The following is a 26,735-nucleotide window of genomic DNA, read 5'->3' as shown; positions in this document are numbered from 1 at the left end:
TTAGGCTGAACTATTTATATATGTTTACCTTTCAAACTGTTCTTATAGCTTGATAACTGGTGTTTTATAATGTTTAAAAATATTCACGAAATTTATGTAACATTTCAATATCTGTGTAAATGAGAAAATTTATAAAATCATGAGCTTACTAGATTGTCATCTCTGTGAGGCTGGAACTAGATATGTTTTTACACAAAAGTATCTCACACTTTCACAGTGCTTGTGATATGCCTTTATGTGGAGTAACTCTTCTAAATCACACAGTAACTCCAGAATGTAGGTCCTATTGTTAGTCTCATTTTACAGATGGACAAAATAAAACAGAGAGAGGTTAGTGACTTGCCCAAGGTCACACAACTAGTAGGTGGTGAAACCAGGCTTTGATCAAAGGCATTCTCTTAACCATGTGTTCTTAACCATGATGTTTTTAAAGATATTCTTAAACACTATGCTTGGCTTACAATAATCATGTAATTTATTGTTTAAATTGAGATCCTTATGCAACTGAGATAATATTGATGTCTGCACAGCAGGAATAAGCTGGAGTTGTCCTGGGCCAACTGGGACATAAGGTTGACCTAGCTCTGTTGCCTTTCACTAAATAAATGTTTGCTGTGTAAATAAATAAATGGATGGATGGATGGATGACTGAAGTGTTCATATCATTTCATCCATGTGGGTAAGCTGCTGGATGGAATATTTAACTTCAAATAATGAGCTTTATGTTGACTTCGTGAGGTAATGTGGTCTGATGGAGATGAAGACTGATTCTCAGAGATAATCAAAGAAGGAAGAAAAAAATCAGGAAAAGGACTTCTTCCCTTTATAATAACCTTCTATCAGCTCACCAATGGAGCATTAATTCTGGTTCAGAGGAACCTGATGGAAGGAGTGTTTAGTGTAGTGTCCAGATGGTCAGTGCTGCCATATTATCAACAGATGGAGGGAGGAGTTGGGGAAACTGCCAAAGCATTGAACACAAAGTGAATTTAAGCCCACAGGGAGATGCCCCAGAGGCAGCCCTCCAGCTCTAAATCCAGCAGTCTCCAGAAGCACAGCCTAGGTCACCGCTTCCCAGATGCGATCCCTTGACTCAGGTCCCAGGAGCAAATCTTTCAAGAGTACCAATGGAGGGGGAGTACCATTGAGGATCAATGTTAATAGATCAGTCGTGTCCAACTCTTCGTGACCCCATGGACTATAACTTTCCAGGCTCCTTTGTCCATGGGATTTTCCAGGCAAGATTATTGGAGTGGGTTGGAGATCTTCTCCACCCAGGGATCAAATCTGGGTCTCCTGCAGGCAGATTCTTTACTATCTGAGCCACCAAGGAAGCCCAGTGGAGGGAGAGAGGTCTCATAGCCTTTTTGTTTTAAAGGCCATATCAAAAATCATATTTCACCTTTGTGTCTATATTTACTTTGAGATAGAATTATGTCAGTGTAGTGAGTTAATGCTTATTTTATGATATTCAGTAATATTAATTGGTAGTTATAGATTGAAGGCAGGAGGAGAAGGGGACAACAGAGGATGAGATGGTTGGATGGCATCACCGACTCGATGGACATAAGTTTGAGCAAGCTCTGGGAATTGTTGATGGACAAGGAAGCCTGGCGTGCTGCAGTTCATGGGGTCACGAAGAGTCGGACATGACTGAGTGACTGAACTGAACTGATAGATCGCTTTGATCATAACCATGACAAAAGAAATTGTTTAATACCTATTTAAACGTCCTGTTTGGCCGGTGGAATCTTTACAAACTTTTAGCTTGCACGAAGGGAAATGAACTAGGGCAAAACAAATGTTGCTGGTCACTAGCTGGTTGGACATCTGTGTATTTTTGAAAGCTTTCAGTGACTCCTCATTTCTCAGATACAATGGAGTTTGAGCACCTAACTTGGCATTCAAGGCCCTCCACAATCTCACCTCACTACTCTCCGACTCCTAACCCAAGTCCACTAGCTCAAACTATTAGGTCTACCCACTGCCCTGAAAACAGACGTTCTGCACTCTCACCTCTGGGTATCCTTAGTTCTGGAACCATTCTTTACATCTAGAATGCTTTCATGTCTTCTCTATTTATCTAAAACTATTTTTCTAGTCACTCAGGTTTTAAAAATAGACATTTCTTTGTAAAGATGCTGTGATTCACAAGGAATGAACTGGTTTTTATCTTTCTAATGACCTCCTTTTTCATTTGAAGTCAGTCTTTAAAAATGCTACCTTCTGACCTCAATTTCTACCATCTCCCCTTGCTCCTTCTGCTCTGCATTCTGTCCTCTGTGTTATTTCCAGAACAGTCCTAGCAGATTGCTACCTCAGAACCTTTGCACTTGCTCTTCTCTTTACTTCAAATTCTGCCCCCAGAGAAGAGTCATGTGGTCTATTCCTTACCTTCCTGCCTTTTATCAAATGTTCTCCCTCACTCCCTTCATGGTTCCTTTCAAATGTTCTCATATTCAAGAGGCCTTTTCTGACCACCTCATATGAAGAGCACTTTTCACCACAGAACTACAATTCCCCTCTGTCCTCCATTATTTAGTACCACCTTATTGGGTTGGGCATGTGACCCAAGACAGGTCACTGAGACTCAGTTCTATAACTTTTGTTAGAACTATAAGGAAAGCTCTCTTTCTGCTGGAGTTGCTGATTTGTGAGAAAAATAATTTGGGACTGACTGAAACAAAAATTCCTTGATATTGAAACCAATTAGTTGCAGAAAGAAAAGAAAAATGTAAAAAGAAATATCAATCTCCTGGATCAAGCTGGTTTTTAGTCCCATACTCTCTTCTGCTTTGGCTAGTTGGTGTTTGGTTATATGTTTGATCTTAGTTACTGAGATATATGCACTTGCTTTTTGAAGAGAATTAGAAGTTCTTCAAATGAGTGCTAATTAAGTGAGCACAACCCAATAGAAAAAAAAATCAATTAGTGATTTCTTAAGTTGGCACTTTCTGTTTATTAGTTACATTTTCTTCTAATTTCCATTACCAGGATATGATCTATATAATAATTTTTTTACTTGCAAATTTTAATAAGAGCAGAAATGTGAAGGAATACTGATGTTTAAAGGGTTCCAAAGAACATTTTTCCTGGGTGTCACAATGCTGAAAGATTACATTTGTAGATGTCTTCTAGTCACTCAGCCAATTTCTAGTTCAATTTAATTATTTAAATGTAAAAGTGTTGATAATTTATTATCATCAGGGTACATGAATTTTACCATAATCAGTAATTACTTAACTCAGGGAATTTTATGAGAATATCCAGTTAATTTTGGTCATCTCTGTGTTATTTTTCTTTTAATATTTTCCTTCTAATTAAATATGCCAGCAACACCTTAAACCATGATGTTGAATTTTCATCTCTAATTTTCAATTTCAGCTCAGTGAGTGACTTTGAATTCTAATCAAGTCACAGCATCCCTATATTTCAACCTATATCCTATAACTATACCTGTTACCTGTAAGGTGCCAATGCTTTGGAGAACTTTAAATTAACTTTACTGTAACATGTTCTCTACTACTGTAGTTAGTTATTAATATCTGTTGGAGACAGACTTGAAGGACTGCAACTCAATACTTTAATTCAGTTTTACTGTGAGAACAAAGTTATAAATGACAGCAAAAAATCTGATAAATTTTTCTAAAACAACTTCCTGTATATATACATTTGGGTTAGTAGCTTAGTTTCCTCCTTTTGAAATCCAGCTGTATAACAACAGCAATTGGTCAAATACGATAAATAATATGTAAAATACTCATTGGATGTTAAGAGAACTTCAGGAGTAAAAACTGAAATTGTGATCAGGATTGATGCAATATAGGAAGACTTTCCAACTATAAAGGTTAAGACAAAAAGTAGTTTTGGGTTCAGTCAATTTAATCAAGGATTTACAATCTTTAAGTCTTATTATTTGATGATATATGGCAACCCACTCCATACTCCTGCCTGGAGAACTCCATGGACAGAGGAGCCCGGATGGCTTATAGTCCATAGAGTCTCAAAGGGTCTGATACAACTGAAGCGACTTAGCACGCATGCACAGGTGTGTGCATTTGTGTGATTGTGTGTATATGTAGGTATATATAAGCACACAAACACACACACAACATTTGGATTTGCTCTGCACTCCCTGTTAGAGAATTCAGGTTTTAGGAAAAGTGCTATCTTCATTTGCTTTGTAGGTATCCAACACAGAAGTGTTTAATTTATTGGCTGACTTTTTACAAACATCTAAATGAAATTTAAAATTATTATAAATGCCATTCCCAGTCACATCATAAGGTCATGAATGTACCATATTCTTAGTGATGTGGTTCTAAAAATGTACCATGAAAAGTCAGTGAAAAGTACAACATAGTAATTTCATTTGAATTAATCAAGAGCATCTTGATGGGATGGACTTCCATAATCACAAAACTGGTCCACCCATATTCAAGCATAATTTCCGTCTCTATGTACATAGTCCTTGGGGTTTCTCAATGTCTTCCATTTTTAATACCCTTGGCTTTTTTTATTCAGCTGATTGTGGAAAATTAAAGATTTAGTTCTGTAAGAAAAAGCTCTTGGATACAAATAAAGACCAATGGAAAAAAGAGAAAAAATGCCATCAAGGCTTAGATATGAGTGCAAGAAGATACTCATAGATTCCAGAGAGGGTACTGATCTAGGATGAACCAACTTCAAGGACAGGGGCTGTCCTAGCCTAGGGGACAGGGGCAAGCCCCTGGGGTGAACAGCATTTCTGGGCAGGAAACATCTCAGCGGGGGTATCTGGTACGTTTTGTTTCTGAGGAAAACCATCCACCACACAGACTCCAAGAGGGAGGGCTCACCACTTTGGCCCCTCGCCCCATGCAACCCCTGGAGGCACCTTATCTAAGGCTGTGCTTTCCTGACAGTGAGGATAGGCTAAGGCAGGGAGGCTTTTATCAAAAGGGACCCAAGATAGGAAAAGGGCACTAAAGCATTGAAATTCGGTGTCTGAGACCTTTGGTTTTAACTACCCTCAAAGCAGCAGATTTTACTTGAATCAGTCTGGATCTATGTCTAGAAGACCTACATGTGTTGGAATAGTGCAGGTTCAGGCATCACTGTCTCTTGGAGCTTCTGCTAGAAGTGTGTGTGTGTGTGTGTGTGTGTGTGTGTGTGTGTGTGTGTGAAAAAGGGAGGGGGCGGGGAAGGGAAAGAGAAGAGTAGAGAGGGAAGGCAAGAAGGGAGAGCAGAATATAAAAACCTGTGGATATTGAAGCTCCAACTAAATCTTAATTTATCTACTTAAAAAGTGATTGCAATAGATAGCAGAACTACATGTAACTTTGTTCTGTATTTTCCAGTGTTAAATAAGTTCACTCAGTCGTGTCCAACACTTTGTGATCCAACAGCCTATAAACCTCCAGGTTCCTCTGTCCATGAGATTTCCCAGGCAAGAATACTGGAGCAGGCAGCCATGCCCTTCTCCAGGGGATCTTCTTGACCCAGGGATTGAACCTGGGTCTCCTGCATTGCAGGCAGATTCTTAACTGCCTGAGCCACCAGGGAAGCCCTCTATTTCCCGAGTCTCCTATAAATGTGTTATTATGCTTTCATAATTTAAAACACAAACAAAAAGACCTATGGAAAACTTACCTTTCTTCTTTCCTCTGCAGCCTCCAGTTTTTTCTGGATCTCCTCCAGGGACAGGTCTTTCTTCTTGGGAGAAGCTAAAGTTCGTGGAGCTTCTGAGATGGGAGATGGTGGTTTTAAGATCAGCTCAAAAGCCTGGCCGGAGGCACGCTTGTTGATTTGCTTCACTTCCATATCTGAGAGATGAATATTTGAGAAGGTTAAGCCTACTGAACACAGGCACACATTTACTTAAATAATTTGCACTCTGGCGATTTAAAGTAGCCTTGTTATTCTGATGAAGATGAATAAAATGCTACATGTGATCATTTGCTCTACCTTGTTTTGAACATATAAGACCTCTTTCTTTAGTATATTTATGGATCTATTTTAACTGAATTAATATTTACAGTGTTAGGAAATTCCACAATGTCCATAGGGAATTAAATCATGGTAGGCATGCCCAGAAAACAGTTAGCCTGACTCAATTTTAGATTCAGCTTTATTTTCCTCTTGAATAAACATGAGCCTCATGTGAAAATCAAGTAGCACAGATTAAGGTTTATTTATTTTTTTTGGAAACCACCATAGTTGGAAACGTTTGCATACTAATTAATGAGGAAAATAGCAAAGTCCTCCAGTTCTCACTCCTAATCCTATGGTTGGGAATCACAGGAGCTGGTTACAGCCAATGTAGCTCCCTGAATGGCTGGAAATACTGGGTTGGCCAAAAAGTTTGTTTGGGATTTTCTGTAAGATGTTACTGAAAATGCAGAACAAACATTTTGGCCAGCACCATATTCAACCCATTCCAAGACTAACGTGCAAGGTTTTCTGCTGGTTCCTGTTTTGCCTTCTAGTGCGTCTGCTGATCTGAGTCATCAAGTAGCACAATGCCAGCCCTGGGGAGGACACTGTGATGGGAGCCCCTGTCTTCAAGGTGCTTACAGTCTAATGAAGACAGTAAGGCGGAGTCCCACAGTAATGCCTTTGTTTGTACTTGGTTGCTACTTAGAATGCCTTCATCACTCCCCAGCTGTAGATTTGAGCTGGTGGGGGAAGAGGCATTGTGGTGGTTATCTAATTTATACACTCTGTACTTTTAAACAATATCTACATTCAATAACTGCATAATATGCATAATAATTCAAAGGGAAAAAACCTGAAAATAAATGTCTTAATGTCTAAATGTCTTAAATATGATTTAAAATATAAAAATATAATTTATAAAATAAAATAGAGTGACAGCTAGCATCTCCTAGGACATTAGTGCAATTACACAGCTCACAGCTTAGGGAAATATACTGATTTTTAAAAGCTTATTAGACAACTCTCTTTTTTTTAGATGAGTGTTTTTGATTTTCATCCCCAGACTGCACCCCTCTCATTTCAGCCCCCTATTTCTTGTTCTGTCCTCTGAACCCACCCAAATTTAGGCTAGTCTCTGTTGTGCATCACCATCTTTCAAGTATTTGAAAATAGCTATGATCTCCCATTTCAATTTTTTCCCCAGGTTAAAACATCCTCAGTGCCCCCAAATGATACTGTTTTTAGATCCTTATTGCTACATCACTCCCTAACCTCACAGGGCTTGCTAACTTATTAATGTCCCTTGAGAATTGTGGCAACCAAGCTGGCCAGGTTTCCAGGCAAGTTCTAACTAGAGCAGAGCAAAGAAGAAATATCACTTCTCTTGATGTGACTATTAGCTTCCTTTAATTCTTTTAGCAATCTGATGAGTGTATTTTGAGATTGTGGTCTAGAGTGACCCCAGGTGAACAGGAGCTGAACTTATTTACATCTATGAATGTTAACAGATCATATGTGTGTGCTCAGTCGCTAATCATCTCTTTGTGACCCCATGGACTGTAGCCCACCAGGCTCCTCTGTCCACGGGATTTTCCAGGCAAAATTACTGGAGTGGGTTGCCATTTCCTTCTCCAGGGGATCTTCTTGATCCAGGGATTGAACCTGCATCTCCTGCATCTTCTGCATTGGAAGGCATGTCTCTACCACAAGCACCACCTGGGAAGTGTGCTCATATAGACAAAGTCAATTCAATAAGTATAATAAAAATGATGTGGGTTTTTTCACAATTATAAAAATATTCAAAATCTTTGTGAAGGCATCCAAATTTGTATTTATACTTTAAGTACAATTCTATAAAAAATATGTAAACTTATGGAAAAGGACTTCAAGAGAACAGCGGCAAACAAAAATCACTGTTTGATAAAGTGATGGGATTTTAAATGGATAGAGTTAGAGACTCCAAAATCAGAACTGCCTGAATTTGCATCCATATAGCGATCCCTGGGTCAGGAAGATCCTCTGGAGAAGGGAATGGCAGTCCACTCCAGTATTCTTGCTTAGAGAATCCCATGGACAGAGGAGCCTGGCAGGCTACAGTCTGTGGGATTGCAAAGAGTTGGACAAGACTGAGTGACTAACACTACTACTACTAGTAGTAAGCCCTTCTTACTAGTAAGCATGTGATACTGGGAAGATGAATTCACTTCCTTAAGTTTTCATTTCCTCATCTAAAGGATGCAGATGAAAAGCACCTTTCTCACAAGACCATGGTGAAATTAAAAGATAAAGGATACTTGTCCAAATTAATCAAATTACATACATTAAATATGTGCAGACGTTTGTATGTTACTTCAACATAGCAGTTAAAATAAATAAATTGTGAACCTGTTCCAAAAAGATTTATAAAGGATACTAAACGTAAAGCACAGGCTTTATAAATGTAAGCAATTATTACTATTAGTATTAATTCTTATTATAATGTTGGTCTCCAGTAAATGCTTGTTATAATGTTGTCTACAATAAATATTATCCAATACAGAAACACAAGACAAGGTTAAAGACTTTGGGAATTTGAAATTCTCTACCAATTCTTTAAGGAAATAGTGCATGAGCTATGGTAAATTGTCTTTCTGACTTCTAAGACTCAGGTTATACACAACTTCTGATTTTCATTTCCCCCTCTCCAGTTCCTAAGAAGGCAGACACCATCACTATCTTCTGTGTCCTACCAGTAAATTTGTATAACCTCTGTCTTAACCGCACTGTGCTCCACTCACTGGCTATCTGCATGTTGTAATTCTCCTCTCCAAGGCCATGAGTGCCTGGAAGAGGCGTTAGCTGTATTTGTCACTGGTGCCTTCCTGAGCCATAGTCATCATTGAAGCCTCAGTGACAACACATGGTGACCCATTAGTGTCTCAGAAGAGCAGTCCAGTGTATTTGTTGACTGTATGAACTTATACAAAGTAAGCATGGGCCTGCATTCTAATGAGAATTTTGGTTGGAAACTGAATCTTATTTTCATGAAAGGCATTCCTTTGTGAAACAGTTCATTCATATTCATTATGGTTATGCCATGATAGAATCAATTTGGAAGAAAAACTCCTTTGAGTCTTGGAATATTTTAAAGGCAGAGAAGCAGTTAACTGCCATAGATCCCTTCACCTTACCTGTAATGTATTTCCTTACACACATGGAAAAGAAAAAATTGTCATGAGCCAAACAGGTAGCCAAACATCCCTCATTTTTACTACACATATAACAGCACCAAACATTTTGATAAGTGGACAGAATTAAGTGAAGATGGGTTTCCCGGGTGGTGCTAGTCTGCTAATGCAGGAGATGCAAGAGACGTGGGTTTGATCCCTGGATCAGGAAGATCCCCTGGAAAAGGAAATGGCAGCCCACTCCAGTATTCTTGCCTGGGAAATCCCATGGACAGAGGAGCCTGATGGGCTATGGTCCATGGGGTCACAAAGAGTGGGACATGACTGCACTGAGCACATATACATCACATCAAGTGAAGATGGTATTCTTGATAATAATGACTACCATTCTGAATGCTTACAAGAGGACAGGCTCTGTGCTAAACGTGAAATCATTTAAATGCCACAAACTTGCATTAAATTATTTAAACTCCACAAAAACACTGGTAGGAAGATACTAGAGTTAAATAAAGCTCAAAGGATCTGAGTCACCTGCCCAAGGTCAGGCAGATAGTGGCAGAACCAGGATGGTCATCAAACTAAGCAGAATGAACCAGGATAAATCAAACCAAAAGGTTTTCACTGCAAAATAAGGTTCACAGCTATGTCAATCATTCAGGATTTTCATTTAAAATCCTCTTTATCTGAACTTCAGTCATAAGTCAGTTTTATTACTGAAACGTATTAGGTTGTTGAGATGCATACAGAAAATATGGGGATTTTATAAAGACTGTGTGTACTAAGTTGTTTCTGTCGTGTCTGACTCTTTGCAATGCCGTGGACTGTAGACCACAAGGCTCCTCTGTCCACGGGATTTCCATGGCCAGAGGAGCAATAATACTCCAGGTAATAATACTGGAGTGAGTTGCCATGTCCTTCTCCAGGGGATTTTCCCAACCCAGAAATCAAACCCATGTCTCTTATGTCTCCTGCATTGGCATGAGTGCCACCTGAGAAACCTTTATAAAGACTACATTAAAGCATAAACTGTTGATGGCTGATTTTCTTTTCTGAGTTTTCTAACTATAAAGCATTTTCTTGCAAACTGTGATCTTCTCTAATTATAGCTTAGTGTATTATGTTATTTGCAAAGAGAAGCTTTGAACATATTGTGGATGTTGATATGCTGGATAAGATGGCTAATAACAGCTCAGCCATCTTTCTTAAAAGACATTAGTGTGCTGTTATTAGCATCAAACTCATACTGTTTTCAGCAAATAGCAATCAATAAGACCCATTAGCTAGACCCGGCAAGTCAATAGCAAGATCTACAAAATATTGATTTCATTATATGAGGAGCTGTGAGAGAGAAGCAACCACATCCAACCACATCCAAGCTTTTTAGGCTGGTTCAGCCAGCGGGGGCATTTTGTAGGCAACTCACCATCGTAAGTATAGATGTTGATGTTGCGAGGTTCCGGGTAGAAGCAAGAGCAGATCAAGGACAGCATGGACAGTTCCTTCATTTTTTCCTTGTAGGCTGAAACAAACAGCTCAAGATTAGCATGTCTCATTTCCTGAATTTCCTCTGAATGCTTCATTTCACCTGAATCATTGTTATAGCCTCTTGTAGAATGAAAGTTGGCAGGGACTCTCTTTCACAAATTTGATGGAAACAGAACTCTGGGGTGCATATTTCTTATTACAGAGGACATAAAATGCAAATTACTGCAGGTTAGGTAAGAAGTGAGGGGAAGGGAGCTAGAGAAAGAAAGGAAGGTAGAAGGAATTGAGATCCAGCAAGGTAGGAGGGAGAGACAGGAAAGATATGGAGGAAACGGAAACAGACGAAATAGAGAGATAGGTTCATTATATACATGTGTGCACATGTCTGTTGTATGTAAGTCAGTTTTAGGAGGTATGTTTTGTTAAATCTGAATGGCCACATTCATTTGGGAAGAGGCAGAGAACTCATCAGGATAACTGATACACAAATACATCTTCCAGGGACCAGTGTGCTGCCTTCTCTACATCCCCAAGTGCAGTTTCATTTATCTTCCTCTTTCCAAACAACAACAAACTTGGACCGGAGATCTGATAAGGATCTCCCTTCCTCTCTGCACACTCAGTTTGGATGCCAAGCAGCTGCAGGGATTCAGACCTCCTTCCTCCTTAACCCCTCCCAACCGATATTTCATTTTCCCCTTTTCCTCTCAAGAAGCCTTCTGCCTAGGTGACCATGGGGGCCTCTTATCACTGTTGGCCATCACTGAGACAACAGACGGGGATAAGGAGGTGGGATTCTCTAACCTTTGTTGATTCTTAATTCTCAAGAATAATCAATTAAGGAAAATGAAAGAAGAGTCATAGAGAGATTTTGTTCACTAACTTATGAGAACATATAAACAGATGGTGAGGTCCTAACATATTGAACTTCACAGGGACCTAGTGCCTCTTGGCAGGGTCTTCTGATGGTTATGCATCCCATGGGAAACGAGTGCCTTGGGAAGGTGAGAACTAGCAGAAGATTGTTTGGGCATTATTGCCAGGCGCATCTGTGGTTAGTCAGAAGGAAATAGATTCAATATCTGGATGCTTTAGAGATACACAAATTTAGGTTGGGAAGGTTCTAAGAGATCATTTAGTCAACTGTCCACTCACCTTACCATCAATTTTGCAAAAGAAATGGACCACAGAGGCTGAAGTCATATATGACTAGTGACCATGTTGGGGTCTTGATAAAATGTAGTAAATCAAGGTCTTAAAATTGCTAAGAGGTTTCTAGCTCTACTTTCAAGATGAGCTTTAGTATGTTAAGAGGGCTGGACATGCTTGTGAAATTGTCCAGGCAAGAATACTGGAGTGGGTAGCCATTCCCTTCTCCGGGGGATCTCCCCAAACCAGGGATCGAACCTGGATCTCCTGCATTGCAGGTGATTCTTTACCATCTGAGTCACCAGGGAAATCCTGTGAACTGCATACAAAGGTCAAATATTGCCATGTTGCATATGGTTCAAACTAACATACCTTGAGCCTCTCTCTAAGAGAATCTCCTTCCCTGTTTAGCTTATTTCCTTAAAATAAGCAACACAATTTGCCTTGTACCAAAACAGCTCTGCTAATACCCATTCTCAGAGATTTTATTGAATGCCTTCGGAATTTTAGAAGGCTGAAACTGTATTTCTTTGTCTTATGTGTCTATTTAGTTAATAAAATTATGTCCCTTATAAAGGTTCAAGCCAATCTTCACATGGATGTTCAGTGTGAATCAAAATATCACATGAGAACATTCTGAGGTTCAATGTGTGTAATTCCATGAGCTGATTAAAACCAAACAGCAAAGCTTTGTAGTTTGTAAGTCTTTTAGTAAGAGGATGCTATATGGTATCTGAAATACTTTGCAAAATTAAGCATGTATTAGAAGTACATATTAAAGATATCAACCTTATTAAGGAAGGACAATCCAAAACCAAAATAAAAGATATTTTGTCTAGGAAAGGGAACCCTCCTACATTGTTGGTGGGGATGTAAACTAGAGCAGCCACTGTAGAAAACGGTATGTATGGAGTTTCCTTAAAAAAAAAAAAAAAAAAAAAAAGAACTACCATATGATCCAGCAATCCCTCTCCTGGGCATATATTTGGAAAAGATGAAAACTCTAATTGGAAAGATATATGCCTCCCAAAGTTCATAGCCACACTATTCATAATAGCCAAGGCATAGAAACAACCCAAGTTCCCATCAACTATATATATATATGTACTACATTATTCTGATAATATATATTATATATATAATAAAAAAGAATGATATATTGCCATTTTCAGCAACATAGAAGGACCTAGAGAGTATCAAACTAAGTCAGAGAAAGACAAATATTATATGATATCACTTATATGTAGAACTTAAAAAATAATACAAATGAATCTATATATAAAACAGAAACAGTCTCATAGGCATAGAAAACAAACTTACAGTTACCAGAGTGGAAAGGAATTGGGGGCAGGTGTAAATTATAAGTATGGGATTAACAGGTACAAACTACTACACCTACGATAGATAAGCAACAAGGCTTTGCTGAATGGCACAGGGAACAATATTCAATATCTTATAATAATCTCTAATGGAAAGTAATGTGAAAAAAATATAATGGAATCACATTGTTGTATACCTGAAACTAACAAATATTGCAAATCAACTATACTTCAAATTAAAAAAAAAAGACTTTCTTTCTTATAGTGGTAACAGATTAAAGGTGTAGAAGAAAAAGATTTTCTGCAAAAGAAAATACTCCTCACCATCAGTCCTTAGTTCCATGGAAATGCAATTCACTAATTTTCAGTAAGGTCACTCACTGCTCTAACTGTACTTGATATGGGTGTACACGTTGTCAGGAACCAATACGTTTGGTGCCCATGTGTAATGTATAACTGTGACTGATAGAAACATTTGTTCTTTGTTCTCTTAGGTGGTCTGGGGACAGCCCCAGTTTGTGGGTGATTTCTTAGCATCCTTCTTTTTCTCTGGGGTATAGTAGCTTTAAAATGTTGCTAGTTTCTACTGTAAAATTAAGTGAATCAGCTATATCTATACAGATATCCCCTCCCTTTTGGTCCTCCCTCTCACCCCCATCTAGGTCATCACAGAGCACCGATGAGCTCCCTGCTGTATATAGTAGGTTCCCACTAGCTATCTGTTTTACACATGACAGTGCACTTCGATTATTTCTAAAAATCAGGACCTGTGACTCTATATGGCATGATTGACTCTGTCTAGCCATAAATATGGCGTAGAGTTTCACTCCTATAGTTGCTCTGAATCCTGCTGCTGCTAAGTCGCTCCAGTCGTGTCCGACTCTGGGTGACTCCATAGACGGCAGCCCACCAGGCTCCTCCATCCCTGGGATTCTCCAGGCAAGATCACTGGAGTGGGCTGCCATTTCCTTCTCCAATGCATGAAAGTGAAATCGTTCAGTTGTGTCCAACTCTTTGCAAACCCATGGACTGCAGCCCACCAGACTTCTCCGTCCATGGGATTTTCCAGGCAAGAGTACTGGAGTGGGGTGCCATTGCCTTCTCTGCTCTGAATCCTAGGGAATCCCTTAACGCCAGTTGAAACCACAGCCCAAGCAAATTCTGATGGTTGCCAAGTAGCAAAGGCAGACTGTGAAGAAGGGTCCCTTCCTCCCTGGCTCCATTACCCACTTTCCCCAGGTGACACTGCCCTTTCTAATCCTCTCCTCTCATCTACATTCTTCCCAAGATCTGAATCTCAACTCAGATCCCTGCTCCTCACTGTTTCCCTCTCTCAGGGCTGCTATCCACATTGATCTCCTATTGTCCTTAGTAGGCTGTAATACCTAATCTTTATTATATTGTTCTACTTGATTATATACTGCTTAGGCTCCTTCACTGGAAGGACTGATGCTGAAGCTGAAGCTCCAGTACTTTGGCCACCTGATGCAAAAAGCTGACTCAGTGGAAAAGACCCTGATGCTGGGAAAGATTGAAGGCAGGAGAATGGGGTGGTAGAGAATGAGATAAAGATGGCATCTCTGACTCAGTGGACATAATTAGAGCAAACTCTGGGCTTTCAAGGTGGTGCTAGTGGTAAATAACCTGCCTACCAATGCAGGAGACATAAAAGACACTGGGTTTGATCCCTGGGTCAGAGAGATCCCCTCAGGGAGGAAATGGCAACCCATTCCAGTATCTTTGCCTGGGGAATCCTTTGGACAGAGGATGCTGGTGGGCTATAGTCCATGGGGTTGCAAAGAGTCGGAGATGACTTAGCAACTGAACAAGACTCCCTCATTACTACTTTTGATGTGTACTTTTTGTTTACTAAACTAAGCTCTCTAAAGGCAAATGTTACATCTTACTCATTTATAAACTAATTTACAGCATAGTCCTGAATGGAACAGAAGGCAGTTGCTTTGTGAATCACTGTTGGCTATTTTGTTCATTGATTTTGAATGTCTCTCAATTAAAAAGTGTTTATGGTCACTATCCACGGTCAACAGTTTCTGTGAGGCATTATGAAATTACAAAGAGATATAATATATGTGTCCTCATTCTTAAGGAGCTTTCAAGTCAGGGAAGTGAAGTACACAGATGTAAAAAGCGATAGTGTGAAACTGAATGTGTTAGTTGCTCAGTCATATCTGACTCTTTGCGACCCCATGGACTGTAGCCCACCAGGCTCCTCTGTCCATGGAATTCTCTAGACAAGAATACTGGAGTGGGTTGCCATTCCCTTTTCCAGAGGATCTTCCCAACCCAGGGATCGAACCCTGGTCTCCTTCATTGCAGGCAGATTCTTTCCATGTGAGCCGCCAGGGAAGCTAAAAACTGATAGAAACACATGCAAAATAAGCTAAGTGTCAAATAGAGGCACAGGTGAGTCATGCTAGAAATTCAGCAGAACCTCCAAGTCCTGGGTTTGTGGAGAGGGTGGTCAGGAGTGACGTTATAGTTAGAGTTGCCGGATTTAAAGCAAATAAAAATACCAACATCTAGTTAAGTTTTAATCCAAATATTGCATGGGACATACTGAAAGCCATTCTATGCTTTTCTGAAATTCAACTTTAACTGATTATCTTGTATTTTATTGGGTTCACCAAAAAGCTTATTTGGGTTTTTCCATAACAAGTTCTCAAATGAACTTTTTGACCAATCCAATATATGGCGGCCAGAGCCAAGTGGACTGTAACTGTAAGCCTGAGTAGAGAAGAGGGAGGCAAAGAAGAGAGAAGGCAAATTTATTATTGTTGACATGGAAATGGTCTTCTAAAGAGACCATATGGGAAACTTTTATGGGTGGAACAGTGAGTTCACTTAAGGAAGAATGACTCAGCTCATTCCAGGGAGCATCTTTCACTTCCTAATCTTTGTGAATGGCGTCTCAAAGACTCTGCCACAAAGGGGTGTTAGAAGTTGTGCCCTGATAGGAAGTCTTCTTTGAGGTCAGTTGTGTGCCAGGATTTTCGGTAGGATGTTTTGAATTTTTGCTCATGTAAAAGGATGCTTGTGACTTAAACCATTATGTTTATATTAACACAAACATGAATATATACTAAAATGTTAGTATTTTAAGAATTTTAAATGTGTAAATTAAAAATAAATTTGAACGTGAGAATTTGATCCCACCATTAGGAATATCTACTTCCCTTGTGGCTCAGACGGAAAAGCTCTCCTTAGATCTATTTGGCCATTTTATTGAGGAAAGACACAAGGAGACGCACTGAATAAAGTTAAGAAACAAGTCTGTCTGCAATGCAGGAGACCTGGGTTCGATGCCTGGGTTGGGAAGATTCCCTGGAGAAGGAAATGGCAACCCACTCCAGTACTCTTGCCGAGAAAATTCCATGGATGGAGGAGCCTGGTGCAGGCTACTGTCCATGGGGTAGCACAGAGTTGGACACAACTAAGTGACTTCACTTTTACTTTAGGAATATTTATGTGAGAAAGTTTGAGAAGCACAGAGTTGGCATTGGTTTGATTTTCGGTAAGTTTTGGTTTGCCTGTATCACCCTGGTTTAAGCCCATTAATGACATCCTCTTTCACGGTTGGAAAATTTGTCTGTTCCAAGTCATCCTAGCAATACGTAGCCGTTGAACATTTTGAAAGTGGAATTACCTGATAAAGGCTCTTCTTAGATCTATTTGGCCATTTTATTCACGAAAGACACCAGGAGACACATTGAATAAAGTTAAGAAACAACTGAATAAAGTTCAGTAGAGAATGCAGTGTGACTTTGGGAAATGGTAATGCAGAGGAACTGAACTGAACTGAATGCAGAGGAAAAGGAAAGAGAAGATGCAAGGGATTTTATGAAAGGTGAATTGATAGAAATTTGGAGTCAAGGGTAGATGGAAGAAGGTGAGAGAGCCTCATGGCTGGGTAGCCAAGGGAAGCTTTCCAGAGACAGTGTTGCTAAAACTGAGTCCAGTAAGATAAGTTGGCTTTGCAGAAAACAGACCATGGGTTGAAGTACTGAAATATATATAATTTGGGTAAACTTTTTTATTGCCAATAAAACAAATCCAAGCAAGTGCAAATGCTATTAGAAACATGTTATTAAGATTTCACTATTGAAATTTCACCCTTTGAATTGACAATCATTTCCTTCATTGGTTTTTGGAAGTCAGCATATATTAATCTTTTCACTATACTCAACACCAAACAGAGTGTGCATGCTTGTAAGGATGTGGGCGGAGGCAGGTAATTTCATATAATAGTTTTCATTGTTGGCTGCATTTGCTATTAACTATTAATGTTTTGAAGTAAGTGTATTTCTCTAGTAAATTCATTTAAAATTCAACCCACACGATGTATAATGATTTTAGAGCAATATCCACTTAACCTAATGGTGTATGAACACATAGTTTTTCCATTTTTTCCAAGTGGCTACAATGAACTCTGAATAATAGCAATGTGTATGCTAAGTCGCTTCAGTCATGTCTGACTCTTTCTGACCCCATGGACTGTAGCCTGCTGACTCTTCTGTCCATGGGATTTCCTAGGCAAGAATACTGGAATGGGTTGCCATTTCCTTCTCCAGGGGATCTTCCTGACCCAGGAATCAAACCTGGGTCTCCCTCACTGCAGGCAGATTCTTTACCATCTGAGCCACCAAGGAAGCAGATGGTAAAGAATCTGCCTGCAATGCAGGAGACCTGGGTTCAATCCCTGTGTTGGGAACACATAACATTTATATTATATATGTGTAAAATTGTTTCTCCCATTCTTCTAAATATATATCAGACTCTAACCCTTTGCTTAAACTTTCAAATACATCTTAATTTTATACATATTGTTTCAACAAGAAAATGATGTATATTATTCATGGCAGTATACTGCATTGTTTTTGAAAGGTCCAAATAATTAAAAATGAGTTTTTAAAAAATGCTCAGTTTTGTATTTCACCTGGCTTGTGTGGGAGTGGCCAGCAATATGACTTCTCATACCCACTTTGTTATTTGACTTGGAATCAGCAGTATCACAAAAATATCATTTGCTTGCTCATTCTGAGAAAAATTTTATTTGACTCCTCAGTTTTGGCTAATGCTGAGTATAAAAAAAAAGTGATATGTATTAGACCTTCTATTAACACATGAAAGACAGCTATGGAATGCTCTGGAAATATCACTTATATACTGTTTTGGGAGGAAATACTTCATCATCGCTGAATGGGCTGCTTGTCTGTGTCCCCACAGAACAGTGTTCTTAACATCTCTGTGAGCAGACATTCAGGGCATTGACCACTTGGCTATGGACTTGTGTTTCAGGGGCCCTGATGAAGGAAGCTCAGGGTCTGTCAGCACCTTCCTTTCTCACGTTTTTCCTGTGATCATCTTAGTCCAGCAGAGGGTTTTTTTTTTTTTTTGCAAGTCCTAAAATACACAACTTGGAGTCAACCTAAATTTCTTCTTTTGAAAGGTCTCTAGGCAGAAAGTAAAGGGCCAAGGTAGATGATATACAGAATGTAGGATATAGTTCCCTAGCACTGGTTTCACAACAAGTATATTTTCATTGGTTTCTAAGAGATCTCATTGACATTTGAAGCTTTGCAATTTGTTACATATAAACAGTAAATTAAAAGCACCTCTTTCTTTGGGGGAAAGAAGCCTAGCATTTCCAGGTAGGGGAATCTTTAGAATCTGGAAAATGGGGGTGACAGTTGAGGATATTCTTGGTAATACTCTGGGTGCTGGTGACACAGTTTCAGTGACATAAAGGGAGAAACAAGGTCCTCAGCTAATCAGTTCTAAAAAGACTCAAGATTTATACCCACAATCATTAAACACTGAACCCACACTCTACCACTGATCTCCTAACTGTCTTCCTCTCTAGCTCTCCTATTTTCTAAGTCTTCAAATAGGTGAGAATCAGTTACCTATAAGCTCTTTTTTTGATGCTTTATTCATGTCATAAATTAAGCTCCTGCTGCTCACTTTAACTTGATTTTAGCTATATATTGTGTGTGTGTGCATGTGTGTGTGTTGCGTTTGGTAGTCTGATTGTTTTGGGGTCCTAGAACCTCAGATCAGATTATTTTCTAAAAGTCAAATTTATCATCCCATTTAGAAATACTTTCAAGAGCCCCATCACTGATTTTCCTCTTGAAGGATGAAATGCATGAAAATGACTTTATTTAAAACATTTGCATACTATATTGGCTTCTATCTGGGCCCTAAAAAAACTTTGCTTGATGAATACATAATTGAGAACTTAACATTTACATGAAAAAGAAATCTCAGATTTTTCAAGATCTATTTTAACACCCCAGAAGATCTCTGATATGAGGTAATGTTCTAGATATTTCTGCCATGATGATGTAATGCTAATTGGCTTAGAATAAATATGGATTCAGCTGGTATTTATTCCATGCACATCTCCCCATAAGAATTATGATCTCCTAAGCTATAATAGTCACAGAGGTTTTGAAAGGTTAATATTTTGATCAGCCAAGGAAGCATATTTTTTTCTGTAGGAATAGACATCAAATCAAATCAAGGGACATTTAAGAAGGTCAAAGCTGTACAACGCATCATTGGATTTTACAGAAGCATATGAGACTCTTAAATTTCAATTCCATTGATAACTGGTCAAACAGTTGTAACAAGGAAAAGAAACTGGGTGACCTGAATCAGTCCCTGGGGTCAAAACTGTAATAAAAGCAGTAAATTGTATCAACTTGGAACTTTACCTTACTCTTACTTCCAAGTCAAACGTCTGCTGAGTTTAATGAGAATTTAACCATGCAGGGTGCTATTCTTTTATCTTTTCCCGTGATGAAAGAAATTCTTGTAGTCTTACATGGAGCCCAAACTACACTGTGGTTTACACAAGAGTAATGGAAGCACTTTATTTTGTCTGCAAGTCAAGATTTTATTACCAAGCCTAATTTTAGGTATCAAAGGATATATTTTTCTTAAGTCTTCAGCAGTAGTCACAAGCCTAGGATGATAGCTAAATTGGTTGGGACTAAAATGAGGGAAAACCAGAGTGAAAGAACAGAGAGTCTGTTCATGTGACTGAGTGAAGTTCTCATAGAGCAATGGGTTTTTTCCTCCCTTTTCCCCTCCTCTTCCCTGTGATCTCCTAAACCAGAAAGTGTTAGTCGCTCAGCTGTGTCTGACTCTTTGCAACCCCATGGACTGTAACCCACCAGGCTCCACTGTCCATGGAATTCTCCAGGCAAGAATATTGGAGTGGGTTGCCATACCCCTCTGCAGAGGATCTTCCTGACCCAGGGATCAAACCTGGGTCTCCTGCATTGCAGGCAGATTCCTTACCATCTGAGACACCAGGGAAGGGCCCTTCAGGAGTTGCCATGATGTTCTCTAAATTGTGTCTCCAAAATGGCTAAATGTGACACCCAACTCATGTAAATCTTGTCCTATTACTTTTAAACTTTTGACTGAGAGTAGAAAAATACTTTGTACCCATTCTTAATTCAGCAAAACTCATACTTCTTATGCAGACTGACTATGGTATAAATTCTAGAATCAAAAATGTTGTGGTCGTCAATGAGGAGGATATTGGTTTCTTTATTCTTTTTGTTGTAACATGTAGCCTTTCTCTAGAAAATAAGCTCTGGGTTCCCCTTCCCATGGATTTTAGAAATAAGTCTGACTATGATTCATGTTTCTGAATTGCAAAAGGAAGTATAAAATTGCATATATGGTGAATTTCCTATTATAGTCTCAGTGCAAGCAAGAACTTTCAGAAATGAAAAATTCAAGACTTTTCTGACAAGTGAGAGACAAAAAAAGCTAATATAAGATTCACATAACTTTATCTCACTTAATAGGCCAGTTGACTTTTCTCTTGATCAGTGATTTAGATGCTGAAGATACAATGAATTCAAAGGGAGTCCTCTTTGTCATTACAAGATGGAGTTGCCTATCTTCAGATAATGGAATATGCTAATTTATACAGAACATTAAAAAGAAAACAATCTGATTAAGCAGGGATTCTGCAATAATTTGTGGGGCAATTCCTATTAGTTTTGTGTGTGTGTGTGCGCGCACATGCGCTCGGTCGCTTCAGTCATGTCTGACTCTTTGCGACCCTATGGACTATAGCCTGCTAGGCTCCCCTTTCCATGGGATTCTCCAGGCAAGAATACTGGAGTGGATTGCCATGAGCCACCTGGGAAATCCCCTGTTAGTTATATCCTGATTTAATTCCTCTACCAATCTGAAAATTTGCTAGAAGTTGAAAGCATAGTTCTTGAAGTTTTCACACAAACCTCTACTCCCTTGGAATGGTGGAATGTTTCTATGCATTTGAAGAGTTCCATATTGTTGTTTTAGTTTTGAGTGGATCTTAAAAAGTCCTTACTACTTGTAACAGTTACTAGCATCAACTGAGAATAAAAGATGCATTTAACTTACTGGTATTGTTTAATAATACTTAATAAGTTTCCATTGACTAGAATTCCTATCTGGGTAGTATACAAACTGTATTTATAGCAGTCTCCTTAAAATTTTTCTTCAGAAATGAATGGTATATAAATGATTAATAGACAATATTTCAGGAAAAGGCCAAAAAAGCCTCATATAGGAGCCGGTATTTTGCTTGCTTCTCAAAACTTAAGGAGAATTCTAGAGTCTCAATGTATGTAACATTTACTCACTAGTGCTCTAAAAGGTGGATTTTCAAAGCAAGTTTCTCAGAGTTCTATTCTAGTCAACCATTAAGAAACTGTGTATTAAATGCCTAGGTAACTGGAGTAGGGAACAAAAACTGGGCAGTCAGGCAAATTTCTTCCCGAGTGAAAACAAATCTTGTGACCTTGTTAGTCACACTTAAGTAATATGTCCTACAGTCATTTTGTGTCATAGAGAATAGAACAAACAAATATATATTTAAAGAAAAACAGAAAATAGACACATTATCAAAATTTAGAACTCCTACCAATATTAAAAGACAATAATTGAGTGATACTCTTCTTGAATACCTCTGGGAATGGATTTAAGTACCAGAGCATTTGAAATGAATGTGAAGCCTCTTAATGCTACAGCTTCCACTGGGTGATTACCTTCAGCATCCATTTTCGAGGCAGCTAAACAGTGTGGAAGGAATTTTGAGGTTAACCTAAATATGCCATGGAAATTGCTTTCTGTTTTGAAAATCAAATGCTACTTCCTCAAGCTTTACCATGTAAAGACTCATTTTCTGAAATAGGATTCTTTCCATCATATACTTGAACTTATGTAAGTATAATTTTCTGTAAGGGATGAAAAGCAATATAAAAAGCAAGTAAGTAAAATGTCAGAAGCTTCTGAATTCCCCAGTCAATTTTGGGTCATGACTGTTACAAACAAGATCAAAATATAAAAGGGAACGTGGTCCAAGAGAAGTTTTCTAAGTTTTCTTTCTTTCACATCTTTTTGTTTCTTCTGGAAATAAAAGCTCTTCTAAGAAATGGTCATTTTCAGTGGCACAAAAGTTTTATATGCTTATACTAAGATAACCGTAGCTTTGTTAAGTAATTGTTCTTTGCGTGACAAAACATCCTTTTGCCCTTTTTTTTGGTAATAAAGCAAATGTCTACAGAAAGGCTAAAGATACTGAAATTTGGGTTTTGATTATTTGAAATAAGCAATATATGTCATGAAAAGTCCAGAAATGTTTAAAAAGTAATTGTATGTTCTCTTAAGGGTGGATTTCACAACACATTTAACCTATAAGATACAAATAAAAATAACTGAGTGATCAGGAGTTTGTTCATACTTTGAGGAAATATATTATTACTGAGGAAATAATGTAACAAAACATTATTATGTTCTGGCTATGCATTGTTTTTCTGCTTCTATGAAATCTGGTTGACTTGAATTGGTGAGCACTATTTCTCAAAAACTTACTTTAAGATCATCAACATAAATATTATTAGGTCTGCATTTTGTTTAATGCAATTGGAATCACTAGCCATAGCATCTCAGAACTGGAAGGGAGAGCAGAACTTTGAAGTTGTCTCAGAACTTAAGATTTTTATGTTAAGACTTTGGACAAGCTATTTAATTTCTCTGGATTTTTTTTTTTTCTTCTCATTGATAGTTAGTATTCCCAAGCTCTGGAATTGTATGATTCTACAAATTTAGCAATTTTGTCTTTAAATGGATTAGCTTTCTCATTACATGCTGATTAATTCTTTTGTGTTTTCTCCACTAAGGGTTTCCATTATCTACCTTCTTTTAAACAAATTATTTTAAGCTATTACATTTTTAAAGAAAAGGAAAACTTTCTCTTTATATTTTTGCTTTGTAAATTTTCCTCTTACCAAAACTTTATATTTAATAATAAATATTTACATGATAGACACAAATGTTATATATAATGTGATTCATAAAGCTACTGATGGTTTGAATTTCAAATTGTCTAACTATTTGAGCAAACAACTTTACCCCACACTACATGGAAGATCAATTTTTGGCTTTAAATATGTACCTATTTTCACAATGAGGCAGACTAGGTGATGCATAAAATGTAAAGTTTTGGATGTCATCTGGAGTTCTTTTTGAGTTCATAATACTCATTCCTAAGATATGAGAAAGATTACATATCATTATAACTGGTTGAGTGAGATCGGAATAAACAAGCATCTTATTTTCTTTATGTAGCAAGTAGCCCTTGACTTGGTCATAAACATTCCTAATTAAAAACCTGAAGGCAAAATGGTATCAAGTGTTTGACCTGTATAGATAAATATGAATTGAAATTTGGCATAATAAATTGCTGATATTATTTTAAAAATCACAGCTTGGTAAAATATAATACTTATAGGCACAATATGGGATTTCCTTTATGTTCTGTTCTCTCTAGATTTGCTCAGCCTAAACACATTCATAAAAAAGTGTACTTGTGGTTTGGGATATTATTCACAAGTTCAAAGAAGTGCTCAAGTAATAATATATAGAGCAGGACAGAGGATCTGAACACTAGGTTAAGGTGAAAATTCTGAAAAGGCTCTAATGGTTGTGACATCGAAACACTGGAGGGACTCAAACTGGATGGTTTCCATTGCAAGGGGCTTTCAGTCTCTTCTCCTTTGAAAGCCATAGGCATATTCCTGGCTTGTTTCATAAAGCTTAGCGTTATTCCTCTACTGTTGTGTTTGCTGTTAATCATTTCTTCCCTACCATATTTAAGGTTCTGAGGGTGAGAGAAGGTGTCTTATTTAATGTGTGGATGTAGAGTTGTGTGCGGCAGTTGCGCTCAATTGCTCAGTTGTGTGTCCGACTCTTTGCAACTCTACAGACTGTAGCCCGCCAGGCTCCTCTGACCTTGGGACTTTCCGGGCAAGAATACTGGAGTGGGTTGCCATTTCCTCCTCCAGGGATGTGGCAGTTAGTGTTCTATAAATGCTAACCTTTTGGTGGCTGAGCAGGGAGGAGCTGCCACCAGCTGCAAATGACACCAGCCCCCCCCCCCCCCCCCACCGTTCCCCTGTCCCCCTCCACCAATCTCTCTGTGGCTCAGCTGGCTTCCCCACAGAGAAAAGGTGAAGAGTGGGGGGTTAAGAGCCCAGATGTTGGACCCAGACTGAGCTCACTGATTCTCTCCAGTAAATTTACTAACTTCCTTTTATGCTACAGACAGGAATTGCTGTGCTTTGCAGTGGCCTGCTTCTGTCACTTGGCCCTTATCCCACAGCTGTAACTATGGCGATAGTTTCAAATGGTGCTAGTTAGTAACACAATAATTGCTCAGTTTCCAGGCAAAATTTAAGCAACCCGCTCAGCCTGTCTTTCATAAGGTCAGCTTCACAGCTGGTAATCACGTCCCTCTATGTAAGGAGAAAAAAAGAGGTAGGTAAATGTTTCCTCTGCATTCATTTATGGGTTCCATTGCTTTTCTGGGCTTCCCCAGTGGCTCAGCTGGTAAAGAATCTGCCTGCAGTGTGGGAGACCCTGGTTCGATCCCGGGGTTGGGAAGATCCCCTGGAGAAGAGAATGGCAACCCACTCCAGTATTCTGGTCTGGAGAACTGACTGCCAGGCTCCACTCCACAGGATTTTCCAGGCAAGAATACTGGAGTGGGTTGCCATTTCCTTCTCCAGGGGATCTTCCCAACCCAGGGATTGAACCTGGGTCTCCTGCATTGCAGGCAGACTCTTTACCAGCTGAGCCACCAGGGAAGCCCATAATACTGACTAAAGATGAATAAATATTACCTTGGCATAATAGAAAAAATGTGAGCAAGAACTCAAGACTTATGCTCTAGTTCAGGATCTCTCTGACTTTAACAAATATATTAAACCTTCTAAATATGAGTTAATCCAAAAAATAGGGGTAGGATAGGATATCACTGTAGAGACCGAATTAAATGATGTTTTGTGAAACCAAAGTGCTAACTAGTACAAGATGTTGTTATAAAGATTAATCCTAACTTATTCTTTATTTTTTGACTTTTGAAGTCCTGCAGAGTGTGGCTACAGTGAAATGCTGTGGCATCTTTCTTCTTGTAATTCTGAGACTTCTCTTCATCCATATCTCATAATTACTGAACACAGATGGAGCCCCGGCTGTATCCAAGGGAGGCTGTAGGCTGTGCTGCCCACGCAGGTTCCAGGGTCAGATTGATTTGTTTCAAATCCTAGCCCGAGCACCTACTAGCTGTGGGTGACTTGCCCTCCCTCCTTTGCTCACCTATGAAATGGGGATGGTAATAATCTTAAGGTATTTGGCACAGTTTCACTACACTCAGCACACTAAATACTCAATGCACATTAGCCAACAGTATTATTACTGCCAGCCACGAGGCTGCGGTAGGGGAGATGAGGTACATGAAATGTGGTTCTGGCCTAAAAGAAACCCTTAGTATAGTAGCATATAAGACAAATAATGTCTGTAGCAAAACACGAAGTCAACAACCTTTCTTGGCAAGGCAGTTGGAGCAAATAGACAGAGCTTGAGACCTGAAACCTGCCTCTGTCCTGAACAATGTGTGTGACTTCCACAAAGTTACAGAACTTCCTGGGGCTTCTCCTTTCCTTCCTTGTCAAGCAGGGATAATGAAACTTGTTTAAAAGTTGCCATAAAAATGAAATAGGAAAAGGGCAGAGGGGGTATGTGACACGTCACTGGTTTCTGCATAGTAGGGAGACAGTAAGTGACAAGGAATATGATGACCACAAGAAGGTGCTATGAGTCAGAATGTGGCTAATTGCCAAGCGCATTGCTAGATGGTAAACCTGTCGAGTTCACAGGAAGAAAGATCAAGGAAAGCTAGATGTGAAGTTGATTTGCAAAGCCTGCTTACTTCTTTTTGCTTCTAGGAGACCAAACTCTTTTTCAGAAGCAGTTCTGAGAAATCTAATTTGACTTAGCTGACTGGTCCTTATTCCATGTATTCAGCGTTCACTTCTAAAATTTATCAAAAGTGATAAAATATTGGCTATTTGTTGTCAGTAGCAGCAAAAGTGGGTAGGCATTTATTCTTTTCAGCTATGTAAGCAAGTCATAAAATTCATTGCTCTCTCCCAATTTATATATTTTTTTGCAGTTCTTTTACTGACAATGAATGTGTGTAAGTGCGTCAGTCACTCAGTCATGTCCAACTCTTTGCAACCCCATGGATTGTAGCCTGCCAGTCTCCTCTGTCCATGGAACTCTCCAGGCAAGAATACTGGAATGTGCTGCCATTTCCTTCTTCAGCGGA

The 26,735-nt window shown here is 38.9% G+C and overlaps 1 protein-coding gene across 1 annotated transcript in view; it reads right to left on the bottom strand.

Moving 5' to 3' along the window:
* Positions 1 to 26,735, bottom strand: part of STMN2 (stathmin 2) — a 54,730-nt gene that overhangs the window by 15,104 nt on the left and 12,891 nt on the right. The window contains exons 2-3 of the mRNA XM_020891171.2: positions 10,507 to 10,602; positions 5,632 to 5,804 (exon numbers count right to left, since the gene is read on the bottom strand). Of these exons, the coding sequence (XP_020746830.1) occupies positions 5,632 to 5,804; positions 10,507 to 10,602 (269 nt within the window). The remainder of the gene's footprint in view (positions 1 to 5,631; positions 5,805 to 10,506; positions 10,603 to 26,735) is intronic.

The sequence above is a fragment of the Odocoileus virginianus genome, chromosome 15 (genome assembly GCF_023699985.2).
Source record: "Odocoileus virginianus isolate 20LAN1187 ecotype Illinois chromosome 15, Ovbor_1.2, whole genome shotgun sequence".
Lineage (NCBI taxonomy): Eukaryota > Metazoa > Chordata > Mammalia > Artiodactyla > Cervidae > Odocoileus > Odocoileus virginianus.
This window is presented reverse-complemented; position numbering and strand designations above follow the sequence as displayed.